This window comes from Danio rerio, chromosome 13 (assembly GCF_049306965.1).
Source record: "Danio rerio strain Tuebingen ecotype United States chromosome 13, GRCz12tu, whole genome shotgun sequence".
In the NCBI taxonomy this organism is placed as follows: Eukaryota; Metazoa; Chordata; class Actinopteri; order Cypriniformes; family Danionidae; genus Danio; species Danio rerio.
In genome coordinates this window covers 24,536,048-24,555,730 of record NC_133188.1, presented here as the reverse complement: position 1 = coordinate 24,555,730, position 19,683 = coordinate 24,536,048, and the positions used below count along the sequence as shown (strand labels likewise).

General features: G+C 34.1%; 1 protein-coding gene across 5 annotated transcripts in view; it reads right to left on the bottom strand.

The window, feature by feature from the left end:
• Positions 1–19,683, bottom strand: part of nrg3a (neuregulin 3a) — a 600,542-nt gene that overhangs the window by 26,771 nt on the left and 554,088 nt on the right. For all 5 annotated transcript variants that reach the window (XM_073920787.1, XM_073920788.1, XM_073920784.1 and 2 more), the window contains 2 exons: positions 8,360–8,462; positions 4,337–4,463 (listed from right to left, as the gene is read on the bottom strand). In XM_073920787.1, coding sequence (XP_073776888.1) covers positions 4,337–4,463; positions 8,360–8,462 — 230 coding nt within the window. The remainder of the gene's footprint in view (positions 1–4,336; positions 4,464–8,359; positions 8,463–19,683) is intronic.

Below are 19,683 nucleotides of genomic sequence, written 5' to 3'. Positions count from 1 at the left end.
ATGTGTGTTTTTCCTCAGTGGTTAGTAAGGCTATATGTCATTGCACAACAATTAGTCTATTGGGCTGTTTGGCTAAAAAAAGAGAAATCACGGTTTAATTTGTTATTATTATATTATTTTTAAATTTCACCTGTCCTGCTGTGTATAAACTAAGTTATTGAATGGTCAGCGGCTAGGCTAACCTAGCTTCAAATTTGATTAAATTATTTTCTAATCGGTTGCCTATTATGTCGTGAATTTATCCCTGTAATGCATACTACAGTCCTTTTCTGTCTGGCTTTCTCGGATATCTCCCCTGTTCGCCAAAAATGAGTAATTATATCCCTGGCAATGTCTGACATCGGGGCCTACATATTGTAATAGACATACCAGGCACGAAAGCTTGACAGGCATAACAACAGTAACTAAGGAAGGCGGGGCTTACCGAAGGGTCAATTGCATTGCCAACAAACATTTTTTGCTTAACTGGCTCTAGGAAAATTATTACAGTTATAATGAGGATATTTTTTTGTCCTATCAATTCTTGTGCTAGCGTAAAATAAATTAGGAATAATGACAAATTCTAAATAAAAATAAATAAAGGATAACATTTCCATAAAACTATATCATTTAATCATAATTTATGTTTTTGCATCAACACAAAATGACAAAGCAAAACAAAACATGTTAATGGGTAATTCACTAAAAGCTCTCGTATTTTTGCACCACACAAGCAACACACTTTTATCAAATTAAGTTCAGCAAACAGATATTGAAATCTAAGAATAGCAAATGCATCACACAAGGCCAGCAAATGTGATGTTTACACCTGGCAAAATTTATTAAGAAAGATAATGATCATATTTGGGGGAAGGAGTGCTGTACAAAAGAACTGAAAATTGAGACTACATAACAAAACAGCACTACTGAAGATTATTTCAAAATTGCATTGCGGAGACCACCTCAGACACTGTAATGGCACATATAAAAGCTGTAAGAGAGAGTTCCTCACAGCATGAGCTAACAGGGTCCAATATATGGGATGTATAGTCAATAATAAACTCATTGGGATTTAACACATGTCTATGTTCAAAGGTTATTGACGCATCTGCTTTCAACAGAGTTGCATGAGGCTGAACACATGCTGCTTTCTGAGAAGCGCTGTCTGGAGGGGGATGCTAGTGTAATAGATATTTTAATTTAGCAATAATGACATGCAAAACCATCACCTAGTTCAGGATTATACAATCTGGATGACGTGTCCCATGCTACATAGTAATTGTTTTAAATGCCATGTCAGTGAGGAGTTATTTAGTAAGTGTGTGACATGTCACAGAGTTCAGAGAGCTCTGAATTATGCTTCTTGCTCATCCTGATGACAGCTGTTTGAAACGAATATTTCACATCCATGATAGTCATTAAATAAGTCATATTTGCTGGGCAAACACCAGCTGATTATCTGTATTAATAATGTTTGTAAGGCTGAACTTTCAGTCAATGGCGTTATATACAAGGTTATGGCTAACTTTAAACATTTAATAATCTTATTAGTTTCACAGACATGGCTACCAGTGGTTTCTGTAATGAATACGGGCCTTCACATCCTATATACACTGCAATTCATATAATTACTCAAAGAAAAAGACTAACAACATCATGTGTCAAAAGCTGGCTTTGGCTTGCGCTTGGACGTCTTGTGACAGTGTCTGAATGCTGTAGCGATTATACATCACATTGAGTTTGAGTGACATACAAATTACCACTGCGTTTGCCATGCAAATAGCCTGTATCGGCTTATCTGTGATGGATCTGCTAGTTGGAGCGATTGAGAAAGGGATGAATATTAACTAAATCTCCACACAGAATGCAGAGAGATGGTCTACATTGTGTAAGACACAGGACTGGCATCTGTGCTGGAAAGACAGAATGATGCAGTAATCACAAACCATCAATGATGGACTAGCATGACTAGCATTATTAGCGAGGCTGTCCTCTGAGACTCACACAGCCTGAATAGCCGTGACAGAGCCTTGTTATAGTGAGCCAAGCGCTGCAAAGTGTCAGCTGCTCTCATTTCTAATCAATTTTTGTCAGACAATTTGAATGCCCTTACTTAAAAACAAACTGTAAAATTAAAGTAAACTGTAACAATTTACCCTGATGACAAAATCTTATGGGATAAGAAAAAAGTGTTATATTGCATGGGAATATATTTATCAATAGCCAAAAAATACACTGTATGAGTTACAATTCTTTCATTCATTCATTTTCTTTTTGGCTTTATTTGTCCCTTTATTATTCTGGGGCCGCCACAGCGGAATGAACCGCCAACTTATCCGGCTTATGTTTTACACAGCGGAAGCCCTTCCAGCCACAACCCAACTATGGAAAACATCTATTCACTCTCATTCACACACATACACTATTGACAATTAAGCTTGTAATATTCACCTATACCACATGTCTTTAGATCGTGGGGGAAACCGGAGCACTAGGAGGAAACTTACGCAAAGACAGGGAGAACATGCAAACTCCACACAGAATTGCCAACTGACCCAGAAGGGCTCAAACCAGCAACCTTCTTGCTGTGAGGCGATCGTGCTACCCACTGCGCCGCCGTGACACCCGAGTTAAAATAATTGATTTATTTTTATGCCAAAAATCATTAGAATATTAGGGGAAGATTATGTTTCATTAAGAGAATTTGTAAATGTCCTACTATAAATATATCAAAAACTTAATTTCAGAATAGTATTGTGAATTGCTAAGAACTTAATATGAACAATTTTCTTGATCAGACAAGATTTCTGAATTTCAGATAATCATCATAAAGAAAAATGATTAATTAATTTTACTTTTTTTCCCAGTATAAACTTTTTTTCCAACAGACACGCTGTTACAGGCACACACATGCTTTCATAGAAATAACCAACATTTTGTGGTTTATTGTGTGTATGCTTGTAAGTGCTCAAATCCATATGCATGCTTGTGTGTTTACATAACCATCTGTGTATTTGACAGTAGACAAAAAAAAAAAAAAAGAACATGTAATGTAAAGTGACTCTGACAGCCAATGTTCTGTGCATATGCTTTATGCCTGTACACTCAGAAAAACAAATCTTTGACTGTTGTTGCTAGAATAAGTAAAGCACAAGCTGTAAAGACACTGTTCTTTTTTTGGAAAGGGGGAAAGATCAACTCATTAAAATGTAAAGATAGACACAAAACAGTCATTTTGGTTCCTCCTAAAAATGCACTTTTAAAAATGTTGAATGGGGTAACTGCTGAAACTTCATAGACAGATTCAGTGACCTCCTAAAACATACATTACAATTTAAAAAGGCATCATGGAATTCTTTGGAATAATTTTAGGCATAATTAGTTGAGAACCAATGTTTTAGTCATTCAACTTTAAAATGATTAAAATCAACAAATAAATGTGTAAAAATATGTTAGTGAAATTCCTTGTGTAAAAATACAATACAAACAACACTAAAAATCCATCATGCACATCAAATCAGATGTCTAGAATCAGAAAACTCCTTCCCGATTTTAAACACAATTTTCTTCTCCTTATTGAGTCACACAAAACTTACAATTGAATATTTGTGCAGGTTATAAGCTAAGTTAGCCAGCTAAGCTAATATGATGAATGGATAGCTTACAAACTGACACATTTATTTCACATGAAATATTCAACCATAAAGTAATATTTCAGTATTTTTAATCAATCACTAAATTAACTATCAATGGACTTTATGCACAGGTAGTGTTTTTCAGCCAATGATAAACTTTCAGTGAAAGCTTAATGTGGTTTTTTTCAATTTCAGGTTCCTTTTACAGCATTGATGCTGTAATGTCATTTAAATACGTTCAGTTTAATAGCGTTGAGCATTCATTTATTGGTTTAAGTGAAAAACAAGATGAAAGACCGTGTAAGTGCTATCTGCTTCAGCTGGCGAATGCAGAAACTCCATTGAAAATACTATGGTAAAACAATTTGTCATATTTTAAAGACATTGCTATTTGTCTAGAATGAGACCTACTTCATATCGTATATCTATCAGGCAGTAAAGATCACTTTTTTTTTTTAAACTGACCTTAAACATGGTGGTTTTATAATGGAAAGACACCATTATAAATAGAAAGAAACCCTGGGGCTGGCTGGCTGAAAATTAAAAGTCTGTGTGCATATATCACATTCATGGATATCTCAGGCAACAAAACCAAACAAAAAACAAAAACAAATCTGTGGCTGATGGCAAGATATAACTGCAACCCAGCTCAAGAATATCCATATGCTATCTAAACAGAAATAAACAATAATAGGTATTAAAAAAAAGTCAGAAGTGCCTACTTTCTGGAGCTGCAGGACATGCTGAGGCCTAAGATTGGGTTTACTGGCCAAGCTGGAAGAGTTGAGGTTGTAGTTTTTCAGGCTTCGACTCTCCTTCAAATGTGCCTGGAGCTTTTCCCTCCTTCTCCTGTAGGGGGCAGCATATTTAGATGAGAATACATAATACAATGGGCTACGGGGTTATTTATTTACATAAACAAACACAAGCAGACTCATTCGCATGCGAACACATCACCCATCATCTGTAAGAATATGCTCTGACAGCCAAGACAGCCCATAGTTATTTTCCTGGGAGATAAAATAATTACTGGTGCACTTAAATGTCACTACATCATTGTTTGATTTTTCTTCTGTCAGTGGCTCGCTCATTGTATCATGTGTTTTATTGAAATGGCTGGGCTGTTCTACACACACCCCTTCTTGCTTCAGGAGCTTTGACTTACAGTTTGATGCTTGACTCAACTCATGAGTGAAATATGGATATATACTCAACCACACAGATCAGATCCATCAAAGTTTCACTCCAAGACAGCTATTATTATTCACCTTCCATTTTTATGCTTACAAAAGACAGCATACGCACTCCACGTAAGCTGTTTCTAAAATAAATGCTTTTCATTTTACCACAAAACATCAATTTTCACACCCACATTGTTCAAATAATATCTGAATATTAAAATATCTAAATACTTTTAATAAGTTTTATACTCAAACTAATTAACAACTAAAAAATTTGTAATTAATAAATAACAGGATTCCAAATAATGTATCATTTCAAGTTTTTCAGGGTTCCCACTCACTTTAACCCATAGATATATACACTAGATATCGCATACGGACCCTGAGCATGTGTCACCAGCACCGCCACATTTGTACAGTGCTCCCAGGACAAATGTCCTTCAACTGCACTAGTCAAGACTAAAGCCAATGTGAAGATGCTGGACTTCAGCATTGTGTGAGGGTGTAGTAACGAGCAAACAAAGAAAACAAAGCATAAGGGCAGAACATTTCATAGGTAAGATTTAGTTTTTTACATTTTGTATAATATGAACTTTTGTGCTAAACACTATAGGCTTATGCTAGTTTTGTTGAATGAAATAAGCAAACAATGTAAATAATATATGACAGCAAGATGCTGCAGCGCTAGAAACCTCTTTTATTGTCATCTAAGTGAATGAGTCGTCCATAACCAGGATTCATTCACAAACAAATCACTCCTTGCATTAGAATGAGAAGTGAAAGCAGGAGAGGGGCTGTGTTTCAGGACACGGATTAGATCAAATTTAACAGGGAGGGCGGATAATACATTTTCGTGCACACAAGCATATGCTCTGTCGTCAAAGCTTGTGGTGGTCACTTACCCACCAATGTAAGATATTTATGTAAAATTTTTATTTTCATAATGTAAACAAATATTTGCATACTGTCTAAATACATACTTGTATTTACATATATTATAGATATATGTAAACACGAGTATTTAAATCATTGCTCCGGATGGCCAGTCTGCACTTTGCACCTTGGTCCCATGCTATCCTGTACTAAAAAGGCGGGTCTATTGACGCATTCCTTCAACTATACAACAGCTAATGTATATCTAGTAATGTACAACAGCTAGCAGCATCTAATGTAAATATCTATGACTTTAACCAATGAAATTATTGATGATTTTTGGTGTTCAAAGTGTTTTGGGTGGGAATTAAGGATTTTTGAAAGTATTGTTACTTACAGTTTCTACCAGATAACATTTTAATAGGTTGGAATAACAAGTACAATATCTAAAATCTTATTGGGAAAGTTTTTATGCAATTTCCTGAAAATTGACACCTGCATTTCAGGGGCCTGAAAACTCAAGCTTTTGAAAAAGTGCAAATGATTTCAAAGTGCACTGAGAAAAAAAAAAGAAAAACCATTATTATCTTCATGTAATCTACAAAACAAAATAAATAAACAAATACATTATAATATAATCACAGAAGTACATAAAGTATGCCTTTTGGCATTAGGCAAATAAAAATGTACATATACTAATTGTTATTGCGAATTACTGCACTGTAAAAAAAAATCTGTTTGAGTTAAATTTTTAAGCCTATTGAACTCATATTAAACTGACTTAAAACAGCTTGCGTAACTTCTGAAATTATGTTAGAACATGATTAACTTTAATAAGTTTAATCATTAAGTTTAATAAGTTACAATGAACTAAAAACAGGCTGTCAGGACTAATTAATCATATAATTTTTACAGCATGGTATCATTATGCATACTTGTCACTATTACCAGCAATCAAAGCCTATGGAGATTGCTGGAGAATTACATTGGCCACTACATGAACTACAACAACCAGGATGCTTTGCACCAATCACTCCTGCCACAGCTGACAGTCATTTGGACACACACTCACACACAGCTGCTGTTCATTCCCACTGATTTCAAGGACTATGTATAGAACTCACTCAAATACACATTGCTAAGTCTTATTTTTATTTTTATTTTTTAACCAGAAACTTTAGGAAGTGTTTCCTTGCCTGATTTCAGCCTTATTTAGTGTTTATTGTTTCTAGCCTTATTCTGTGTTTATCCTGTCTGCTACTAGGGGTGGGCAAAGCGTGGCTTCATGAAACACTGAAACAGTTAAAGCAAAAAGTGTCGAAGCTTCGAAACATTACAAAAACCATCTCTATAGTGACACCTATTGGTCATACTTTGTGTATTGCTCTGAAATAGCTTCAGAAAAGAAACAGTTAAGCAAATTAGCCATTAAACCCCACATAGTAGGTTGGAGGTTTCAAGTGATTTAGGGAAGCGGTGAGAGTTTCCTACTAACATGCAAAGATAATGGGTTCGAATCCAGGGAGATAAAGTTATAGGCATGGTTCCAAAATGCTCTGTTCTTGTAACGTGTTTTGTTTTTAACATTGCTCTCACATCCGAATGAAAACTTTGTGAATAAATGTCTTATTTTGGTATTAAAAACGCAACATTATTAAAATACATCAAGTCATAATTTCAGAGTATTTGTACAAGTCGGGATTCAAACTCTGGCCATTTGCAGCACAGTTACTCTGTGCACACACATGGTCCACTGGGCTACATGAGTTTTTGCTCGACTCTGTCAGTCAAACCCAGATTTGCCAGGTCTTGAAACGCTGCTGAAATGACTGTTGCTTTAAATTGCTTTAGTCATACAATCTGGTGTTTCGAAACACCTAAGTCACGTGTCCTGGGTGTTTCAGATCATGCTTCGGTGAAGTGTTTTGTGACACTTGTGCTTCGAGATCTCTCAGGTCGAAACGTCAGTTTCACGTCAGCTATCCCTACCTGCTACCTGTATTCGTCTGATTCTCGAAAGCGCCTTTTGGATTTCCTGCATGTACCTGCTTGCTCTTGTGGTCGACCATTGCCTGAATGACTATTCATGTAAATGAAAAAGCATTTGGATTCTCAACTCAAGTAATTTTATTGTTTGTTTTTTTTTGTGTATACTTGTTAACAGTGCTTATTTTGACAGTGCTATCATCTGTACGCGAAACTTTATTTTACTGAAAATATAGAGGCATCACATTAATACAGATTTATAAGCTAGTCACCTAAGTAGACAGGAAGCGAGGCAGTGCACTAGTTTTTGGTAATTCTTACAAATGTGTTATTACATACAGACAATGGGCAGCTTTGAGGAGTTGAAGAGGACCTATCTAAATCTCCAGCTTATAATGACAGTAAATGTATTTGTCTCAATTAAACACTTGAAACAAGTCTGTAAAAGCTGAATAGCAAAAAAAAAGCACCAGCATTGAAAGCATGCCACGGGCCAAAAATGTTTTAATTCATTCTTGTTGGAAAGGTGGCCAGTAACTGTGGGTGCCTTTATGAGAAAGTAATTATGTCCCCACCTCCAGTCATTATGTTTCAGGGTTTCCATAGCAGTCGCTTTTTCCTCTCACTTGTTATATTGTGCCCTTCTTTCAAAAGATATGCTCTTGGGAACAGCTCACGCTTTGATTAATTCTGAGGTCCACTTACTTGTTCCGGCAGTAGAGAGCCATGCAGAGGGTGCCTAGAAAGCTGATTCCCATGGCAATACATGTGATAGACATCACTTGTCTTTTGTACACCTCCTTACTCTCTGTTGGGACAAAACAAACAAAGGAATTAAACAAGAAGAGACATGAGAAAAACATTCATTGTTACACAATGCAAGATCTTAGCAAATACTGTATCCTCTATTAATATTGGCACCCATAAATTAGAGCAAAGAATACTGTGAAAAAACATCTTTATTGATTAACATTTTAAAATTTTGCTCAACATATTAACACAAACTCTCATTGACAGCAAACTATTTCAAACAGTTTTATCACAAATATATCTTTATTGGCAACCATTATTGGTACCTCTAAAAATTCCTATGAGCAAACTGTTTTAGATTTTGTACCATACATTCCCATTTTTATCTTTAATATTTTAATAAACGTTAGTGAATAGGAAAAAGGATTTTTTTTTCACAGTATTTCCTACCCTATTGCACTTTTTCTCCTAGAAAAAAAGTTTTTATCTCTTATATATATTTTATTGATTGGCTACAGAACAAACCATTGTTGTGCAATGATTTAAATAATTAACCTAACTTGCCTAGTTAACCAAATAAAACCTAATAAACCAAATTAAAGGTGCAGTATGTATGATTGATATCCAGTGGTCGAACTAGGTATTGCTTTCTTGGATCAAAACACACACAAGCGCAGGTTGCCAGATTGAGGACCAACAGGAGTGTGCATGACTATCCAGCCTAAACGCTAATTTAAATCATGTTCTAAATAACACCAATGGCATATAGAAGGAATATCTTCATATTAGAACAAGTTTTTGTCTAAACCCATACCTGGAATTTCTATTTTACAAATGTTTTTCTATTTATTTTTTTTTTTTGCAGCTGAAAACAGAAAACTTGATGACATGATCACCTCAGGTACACCTCATGTGTTTACTTCAGTGAATTGAGCCCTGAACTGTCATTGGGCAGGTTAAAAGAACCAAAACAAATAGAGCCATTCCGGCACATATTCAAAGCAGAATATTTGACATCAGAATTGTTTTAGATAAACAAGAAAGTTCACTTAGCATGTTTCTTTGATATCAGCAAACATATTATGTTATTTTTATGCTTTAGAAGAGTCTGAAACTTATACAGCACATTTAAGCCTTTAAATTGCACTTCAAACTAAACACTACTGTAGGAGCCATACATTGTGTTTTGGCCATTGGCCACAAGGTGCATAGAAGACTATGGGCCCTATCACACACCCGGCACAATGTGGCGCAAGGCACGGCGCAATAGTCTTTTGCTACTTTAAGCTTGGCGCAAGGGTCATTTTGAGGTGTTGCGCCACACTGTTTAAATAGCAAATGCATTTGCGCTCAAATGTGCGCCCATAGGCGTTCTGGTCTAAAAAAGCAGGCGTGTTTTAGCGCGTTGCTATTTTGAAAAACTGTAAATAATCTGTTCTTTAGACCAGAACAAAGTCGGTCTATTGTCTGGCGCAAAGTGCGCCTGGCTTACACACTACACACAAGATGTAGAGCAATACGCAAATATCTTTACATATGAAAAAGATATAATATCTTAAAGATTTATATAATAAGGATATATATATATATATATATATATATATATATATATATATATATATATATATATATATATATATATATATATATATATATAGGATATAAATATAAATGATTAAAATATTACAAAACATATTAATTTCTAGCCTACATGAATTTAAAAACCACTGCCTTCATACTTTCTTCATCTCGGGAGGCTTTTTCAGTTCATTCAATTTGCTTTTTATTATTATTGGCAGTATTATTTATTATATCCATATTTTTATTTGTTTTATTAAAAACAAGCTTAGATTTGTCTACCTGTCAGGTTTTAGACCATATGGGGCATAGCAGGTGTATTGGAAATAACTCAGTATTTTGACCACACTTTGTTATTATTAATCATTTATTCGTTTGCTGGAAATTAGAATTGAATTTAGAAATAGTTTTGAAACAAATATTTTTTCTTAACAAATGAAATTAATTATTTATAGGCTAATTGATGTCTGTGCGGTAAGGTTTCCCTATCCACGAGAAAAAAAGCGAAAGTGAACTTACTTTATGTCATGTTAATAGTAACGTGCTTATGGCGTAATGTGCTTATGTGCTTAAAGGGAATGTAAGAAGAGACTCTGATTGGTTTATTCTCAAAACACACCTATAACTCATTAAGAAAATAAACTCAACTTTTTTAGACCATGCGCCATGGCGCAAAGTGGAGCTAGCTCTCTGCAACTCTCACATGGTCGCCCACTGAAGCTAAGCAGGGCTGCGCCCGGTCAGTACCTGGATGGGAGACCACATGGGAAAGCTAGGTTGCTGCCGGAAGTGGTGTTAGTGGGGCCAGCAGGGGGCGCCCAACCTGCGGTCTGTGTGGGTCCTAATGCCCCAGTATAGTGACGGGGACGCTATACTGCTCAGTGAGCGCCGTCTTTCGGATGAGACGTTAAACCGAGGTCCTGACTCTCTGTGGTCATTAAAAATCCCAGGATGTCCTTCGACAAGAGTAGGGGTTTAACCCTGGCATCCTGGCCAAATCTGCCCACTGGCCTCTGTCCATCATGGCCTCCTAACAATCCCCATATTCCAATTGGCTTCATCACTGTCTCCTCTCCACCAATCAGCTGGTGTGTGGTGTGCGGTCTGGCGCAAAATAGCTGCCGTCGCGTCATCCAGGTGGATGCTGCACACTGGTGGTGGATGAGGAGATCCCCCACCATTGTGTAAAGCGCTTTGAGTGCCCAGAAAAGCGCTATATAAATGTAAGGAATTATTATTATTTTCCCGTCCTTAAGTTAGCAAAAATGCGTTCTGACACGCCCTGAAAGCGTTTGCACCCTGCGTTTTGCGCTCTGCGCATGGACCGTCAAAATAGAGCCCTATATAACTGTGGCTTCACTGCATGGAGCAAGATAGTGTTGGTAGGAAGCACACAGTTTTTGACCGTCTCGTACCGTAGCGCAACTTAACTTAAGTCAACAAACAACTTAAGGTAACAGAGAAATGTATATAGATTAAGGAAATGTGCTGAAGTAATTCTGTTCATTGGAAAATAAAGACGTCTTTATTTGCATCTATTTTGCCTACGGACTCTGACTTTACGCGTACAAAACTTGCTTTCTCTACCAACAATAGCGGCAATGGAACACCGCTACAACTATTGTCTTGCAAAATAACAAGTTATTAAGTTATTAAGACTATTATGTTTAAAAATGTAGTAAAAAAATATCCCTCCATCAACCAGCAAATATTTGCTAAATCCTTAAACTGAATATATAAACTGAAAATATTCATTTCTACCATCAGGGTAACAGTTAACATATTCTATATTTGTGTTTATCTGTCTACCTAGCACACTGTCAGGAGGACGGTTTGAGAAAAAAAGATACAATCTGATGTGACCTAAATAAGTATTTTGAGAAAAAAAAGCATATACTTTCGTCCCCAAAACAGACTCAAGCTACTGTTTATTATAATTATTATTTTTGGTTAATTTAAAAAATCAAAAGGTTACATGATCTATATTTACCAAGGATGCCAATATAAGTGGATGCCAATGTACTATACATTATGTAGATGCATATGCAGAGAACACAGCTCATTACATCACAAAATATTTGTGGCTGCGATAGAATCAGACAGAAATAAGAGAATAAAACATGGCTAGTTGATCTAATTGGAGCTTAATTTTCCAAAATGCTAGATTGCAATGCAGCAAAACTCCTCTATGTATAAGGCAGGGAGTCATGAAAGTGACTCATTGGAAAAAGGCAAGTAATAGACACTGTTATTTATTTAATTAATTTCTTTTGAGGGGATGGATGGCACAGGACAAGTGCTAAACCCTAAATGGACACTATTAAGTGTGAAAAATAGCAGCTGTCACTTCTCATATGAAGGAGTAAATCACGCTTGTCTTCACAACTGTTAATAGGCAATCAATCAGATTACACTGAGAAACAACACACTCTGGAGCTGCACAAACTTCAGTGTAATGAATGTGTCGACTACATGAGTGTGATTAAAAATCAGACAGTCATATGAGCTTAAGGTCAGGCTCAAAGCAACGTTAGCAGTCTTTCAGTTGGAAATATTATTTTAAAATGGCCACCCAAAGGAATATTATACTTTCTTAATATGAGGCTTGATAGCATTTTTGGTATGTTCATTTTTTTAAAGGTAACAGATAGGGAAGGGAAAATGTTTAGGGGGGAAATCATTCTGTAAGTGTTATTCAGCAGTGTGTGGTGATTCTTTACTTTAATAATGAATAAAAAAGGGTGAAATTTCTGCAAATAAATTTTTATAATGTACTTTTTAAATGATAGAATAATTTTTTTTGTACACTGTTTTATTATCAATACCATTTCTTTATTAATTTATTAAAATACATTTAAAAGGGAACCTATTTTACCCCATTTACATGAGGTAAGATAAGCCTTGTGTGTCGAATGTATCTGTAAAGTTTCAGCTCAAAATACACATCAGATAATTTATTATAGCCTCTAAAATATACCCATTTTGATGTCTGAGTACAGTGTACAGTAGCCTGTGACTTTAAACGCAAATAAGCTGCTTCTATCTGCCCACTGCTACCACATGTATGTCTGCTTCTCATGCGTTACAGCAGATAAACAACAGTCTGTGATAGAGACAGTCACAGATGAAGTTAAAATACAGCTCATTAGTCAAAAGTACCAAGTAAGTTTATTCCATGTATTTGTGGTGGAGTTTCTTCAAGTCTTTCTGAAATGATGAGTCATACACAAAAGTCATTTGCAGAAATCACAGAGAGTTGGAACACATTTTAATCCTAGTTGAAAAAAATTTCCGTGGACATGTTTATAGAAGTTTTTTTTTATAAAAACATGGCCCCTGCCAATCAATTTGATAAGCGGGGAAAACTGCACTTCATGGGCCTCAAAATCACTGGGATTTGGGTCCAGTTTTAACCTCAGAATTTTGTCTTTATACCACTCCCAATACAATTGTGGACACACTACTTACACACAGTTCTGTTCAACAATATGATTTTCATCATAGGTGCCTGTAAGCTTTTTAATTAGAAAAAAATATTATTGTTATTATTATTATTATTATTATTACTACTACTTTATATTATTATTTAAGTTGTTTTAGTACATCAAGCTTACCTAAATGAAAAATTTGAAATAGTTCTTGGTTCAGAATATTGAAACTGAATAAAATGAAAATATGTGGGTGAGTTTATTTAAAGACAGAGGTTATTATAATTTATTCAATTATTTCAATGAATTTATATATATATATATATATATATATATATATATATATATATATATATATATATATATATATATATTTTTTTTTTTTTTTTTTTTTTTAATTATAAAGTATTTTTAGGTGAAAACCGAAGTGGACACTGATAAAGGTGAACATTTCTCATCTGTCATTTCTCATTAAACAGTTTTTATTTAGCTTAATGTTTTAATTAACATACAGTTGCAGTCAGAATTATTAGCCCCCCTGTTTATTTTTTCCCCAATTTCTGTTTAACTAAGAGAAGATTTTTTTTCAACACATTTCTAAACATAATAGCTCATTTCTAATAACTGATTTATTTTATCTTTGCTATGATGACTAAATAATATTTGACTATATATTTTTTCAAGACACTTCCACACAGCTTAAAGTGACATGTAAAGGGTTAACTGGGTTATTTAGGTTAACTAGGCAGATTAGGGCAATTTATTTTATAACAATGGTTTGTTCTGTAGACTTTCGAAAAAAATATAGTTTAAAGGGGCTAATAATTTTGACCCTATTTTTTAATTTTTTTATTTAAACTGCTTTTATTGAAGCCAAATAAAACAAATAAAACTTTCTCCGGAAACCGAAATATTATCAGACATACTGTGAAAATTTCCTTGCTCTGTTAAACATCATTTGATGTCACATAATAATAATAATAATAATAATAATAATATTAAATCAAAGTGGGGCTAATAATTCTTACTTCAACTGTATGTATAGGTATTATTTTTGAGGTTGTACTTTTAGTTCATTCTAGTAAACCAATGCATTGTGGGACCTTCACTTTTTACACCCACCAAATCGATTTCTCATTCATATGGGTTGTCCTTCTCCTCCCCCTTATACCTTCTCTGCTAATATAGATACAAAAGATTATCCAAAGGTTCACAGGTTCATATAAGTTCACTAGCTCACAGAAAAGATCAATAAATTCAAGTGCAAAACCTTGTGAAACTAATCATGCGTCATTTGATTTCTTCTCTTGCTTTCATCATTTATTCATCATCATGCTTCACAAATTGACTTATTACACCCATGCCATTATATGTCTGCCATCACATAATTAAAGTGACTGGAAACTCTGGCATAGAAAAAGCTGAAAAAAGGGCAGAGGAGAGATAAGAGGAGGTGGGAAGTATCAGCACATTCTTCTACACATTACCTCATGCCCTTCTATGTATCATTGATCCTCTCAAACAGAAAAGAGTGACGGCCTGAGAAAGTGGGGTGTTATGTTAATTTCTCTCCTCTTTCATTCAGAGCCTGCTGTTATTACCTGTGCTTTTACATATATACATATTACAAGTTTCTGAACAACCTATTTACACCTAAAATTGTACACTCTGTTACACAGAAAACAACCCATATTTGTAGAGATGTGATATATGGAAATATATTCAAATTACATGATATACAATTTCATGTTTGCAATACACATGTATAAAGTATGTCTCAACATGTAGTAAACAGTAGAAGTCAGATTACATCATATTTGACTTGATATTTTTAAAGACACTTCTATACAGTTTAAAGTGATATTTAAAGGCTTAACTAGGGTAACTAGGCAGGTTAGGGTAACAAGATAAGTTATTGTAAAATGATGGTTTGTTCTGTAAACAATTGCAAAAAAAAAAATGCCTAAAGGGGCTAATAATTTTGACCTTAAAATGGATTTACTAGACTTTCTCCAGAAAAAAAAAAATATTATCAGACATACTGTGTAAATCTCCTTGCTCTGTTAAACATCATTTGGGAAATATGAAAAAATGTATAGATAAAAATTTTAAAGCAGATTATTGCAAAGTAAGCTTAAAATTACTCAATTGCATACATGAACTTTACTTAAAAAAAGAGAGAAATTAAGTACACCTTCCTCTTTTTAGCAAGAACTCTAGCTTATGTAAATACATTTGTAAATACACTTTGTTGAAAGATGATGTCATGTGAGACAAATCAATTGATTTACTTATAATTCATTTATTAGCTAATAGGCAATCATGGTGATATTTTTCTTTCACTGTAGTTTCCATAGGAAAAAATATGGACAAGATCACAAAATATAAGATCTATACTTTCTGTATGCTATCTGCTTAATTAAGAAACCAAGTTGCAGTTCAGTCACTTAATGTATACAGACGTATAATCTGCAAATACTGTTAACTCCTGTGTCAATTGGGGTAATGTTTTAAGAATGCTAATTTGATCATTGATTTGCATGGGCTGTTTACAGTGTTTTGGCACCCTTTTCATGAAAGGAATTATTCAAATCAGCTGGGTGCTGTTTATGTTGTGCAGTTCTCCACTTTCTACAGTATATTATTGAAGATGCACCAGACTACAACTTCTATTCAATTATTCAACTACAGTAATCACACGTCTGGATCATGCCTAATTTTCTCCATAATTTTATGAATTACTGTTGCCATGATTGCAAGAAAATTCTCATAAATGACTCTTCTTAATATAATTCACAAAGTTTACAGAGCAATGTTAATTATGCTAGGCAGAAAAAAGCAGGCATTATATAATAATCCTCATTTGCATTGAAATGCATGTTTGCTCTGAAAAAGAATAATTAGTTCATTTACATTCAAAGATTTACATTTTATGCTTGATTGTGGCATTTTTTTTTTTTGTAATAAGACACCAAGTTTTCCACTAAAATAACCTGATTATTTATTATGTTCTCATTTTTTTTTTGTTGTTGTTATCTTTGTGTGTGTTTTTTTAGTGGTTGTCAGTGTATATATTTGCTGTAAAAAATGCAGTGAGAATGAAATCCTTTATTCACTGTGAAGGTTATGGGAATCTAAAGTAAAATACAGTTATTCCAGGTAGACTCTAAGTGTTCAGAATGTGTGTGTGTGTGTGTGTGTGTGTGTGTGTGTGCATCAGAGGGCTGAACTCTTTGATGTGTCTTTGAAATGCTTGGAGCGCCACTGAAATGTCAGCTCTTTCAATCATTAACCAGTTCAATCATGGTTATCAGTTGAGAGCTGTTACTGGTACAGGCCTAGCACTTCTGGTCCTGCATGCCTGGGCATAGCTTTGTATAAAGTGCACACTTAGGTCACACTACCACGCAAACATGCCCTCAACTTACTCAAACTGTGACTTCTGAAAAATGCTTCTGTTTACTCACAGATCTGACACATCAGAAAACCCCAAAAAACTGGCTAGGCTATATGTAGTGATGTGTAAAGATAAATAGGAAGCCAGCAAACAGATGCTACTGCATTGCCTGTCGCTCAAGAGTGAGATTTCAATGTCAAAAAAGAACTGTCTAGACTGTCAGAGTGAAAGGAGTGAAGTCTGAATGGACTGGGAGGAAATCATACAAACAAATAAATCGTCACTGACTGTATATTTATTTAGAACTATATCTCTAAAAAACATTTTGAAAACAAGGCGCAGTGATTTGCAGCCTATTTGAAATAAATTGTTTCTTTATTTTTAACTATGTGAAATTGGTCTCACTTTACTATAAGGTTTCATTACTAACATAAACTAATTATGAACAATACTAGTATAGCATTTCGTCACCTTGAAATTGTAAGGTTCTATCTGCGTTCTAAATGATTTTGAGATATTGAGCTTCAAAGTTTTTGCATTTCATATATCAATCAACATGTGTGTAACAGTTCTCTTTCATACATTAATGTGAAAGAGACCCTAAATGTACTCTAAATGTAAATTATCAAAATTTTCTTACATTTGCAAATTGGAGTAAAAAAAAAAAAAAAAAAAAAAAAAAAAAACACGGTAAATGCAGATAGAACCTTAAAATTCTGAAAAGTCAGTTTCCAATTATCTAGCTCTAGCTGGCAGATCATTCATTGAAGCATTACTTTTCAAGAAATACAATCAAAAATGTGTAAATTGGTGTTTGAACAACATGTTAAGTAAAATTTGTAAAAGTAAAATGTTTTTTTAATAACATTTATTTCATGTTTTAGGATGAATAGTTTTTCTTGTTCAAATTAAACATACAGAGTTGTGCTAAATATTTTTTCAAGTGCAGATGTTAATGTTATCTAATTAATAAGGTATTATTGATTACATTTTATGCTTTATATGAATTATGGAATTATATTTATTGATTTATATGTCCCATAAATTAAATGAAGTATTTGCCCTTCAGAGCTTAATATTCAATTTAAAGACTTTAAAGAAAACAAACAATGAGCAAATGAGTTTAATAAACACTGAAAAATGTTTTACTTACCAAATATATACAAAATAAAAATATTTGACATTTAATTTATATCTTTTTTAATATCAATTTCTTTTCAAAAGTGTAAAATTTAATATTGCATCTCAGTGTCAAAAAATGCTTCTAAATGCTTCTCAAAGTTGTGTGGTGCAGCAATATTTAGCCGACTCTAATTTTGTGTGATTTGGTCTTTCCTGCTTTCCTGCTATTACTGTTGCATGGTTAAGATGTTTGCATGCCTGTTAACATTAGTTAATGTAATTTAAGTTAAAATTAACTAACAACTGACCCAGCCGAGGCTCGAACAAGCGACCTTCTTGCTGTGAGGCAACAGCGTTACCTACTGCTCCACCGCGTTACCTACAGTATATATATATATATATATATATATATATATATATATATATATATATATATATATATATATATATATATATATATGTATATATATATATATATATACGCACACACACACACACACACACACACACACACACACACACACACACACACACACACACACACACACACACACACACACATGTTTGTGTGCAACAATGTACCAAAATTCAAGCTTGTATAAATTAAGGCTTGGTTTCCTAGGTAAATTATTTTTGTTGCTGATTTTTGAATTTACAAATCAAAATATTTATTATTATATATTATAATTATGTCAAACCTACTCAATCTTCTGGTACCAGTTTGTTGTTAGGTGTAGTACCTTGCGATTTTACAGTTGCCAGAGTTTTTTTTTTTTAAATGACATGATTGTACTCAGAAAAGCACTGCTTTTTAAAACTTTTACAAGAAATCTACTGTATTGTTTACTTAAATATGTTTTTAATAAAGCATAAATTTTTAATTGATGGCCTAATTGCTACAATAACAAACTAAAACTAATCTTAAAATTTCCACTCAGTTTTAATTGCTTCCGGAACGGAAAAAATACTCCCCCTCAAACTGTTACTGGATCCATGTTTTTCTATACTTCTTTAATAGAAAGCAGAGCTTGGTATGTCGTCTTGAAAGGTCTGCTGGAATCACTCTACTCTCTTGCATCAGTGTAGTGCACTCTATGCCACTGCAGCTAAGAGGAAGTGACACTGTCTTCACAGGTATCATTTTGAGCTCTGAGTGTGCACATGGCAACTATCAAACCATCACACAGAAAATAAATGTTAAAACGAAGGCTTAAACAAGCTGTCACGCTGAGTCCTGCAGCTGAGTGAGATAAAGCAGGGCATGAAAGCCCGTCTCAGCCTTCACAATGTTCTTTTCTCAGATGGCAGAATCAAAACACTTAGGACCTGCCTCCAGTGACACACTTCAGGTGGTCTTCTGGTCTTACAGCTTTCATTTGCGTGTGCCCATGACGTCTAAGACTGTAGGAGGCCTCCTTTGACTTTCAGTTATTCCGAATTGGATAGATAAAGAGGTGGATTCACCGATGGAAAGATAAAAACTTACACAGACAGACAGAAAGACAGACAGACAGACAGACAGACAGATATATAGATAGATAGATAGATAGATAGATAGATAGATAGATAGATAGATAGATAGATAGATGATAGATAGATAGATAGATAGATAGATAGATAGATAGATAGATAGATAGATAGATAGATAGATAGATAGATAGATAGATAGATAGATAGATAGATAGATAGATAGATAGATAGATAGATAGATAGAAATTATTAATTAAAGAATGAACAAATGAATGAAAGAATTC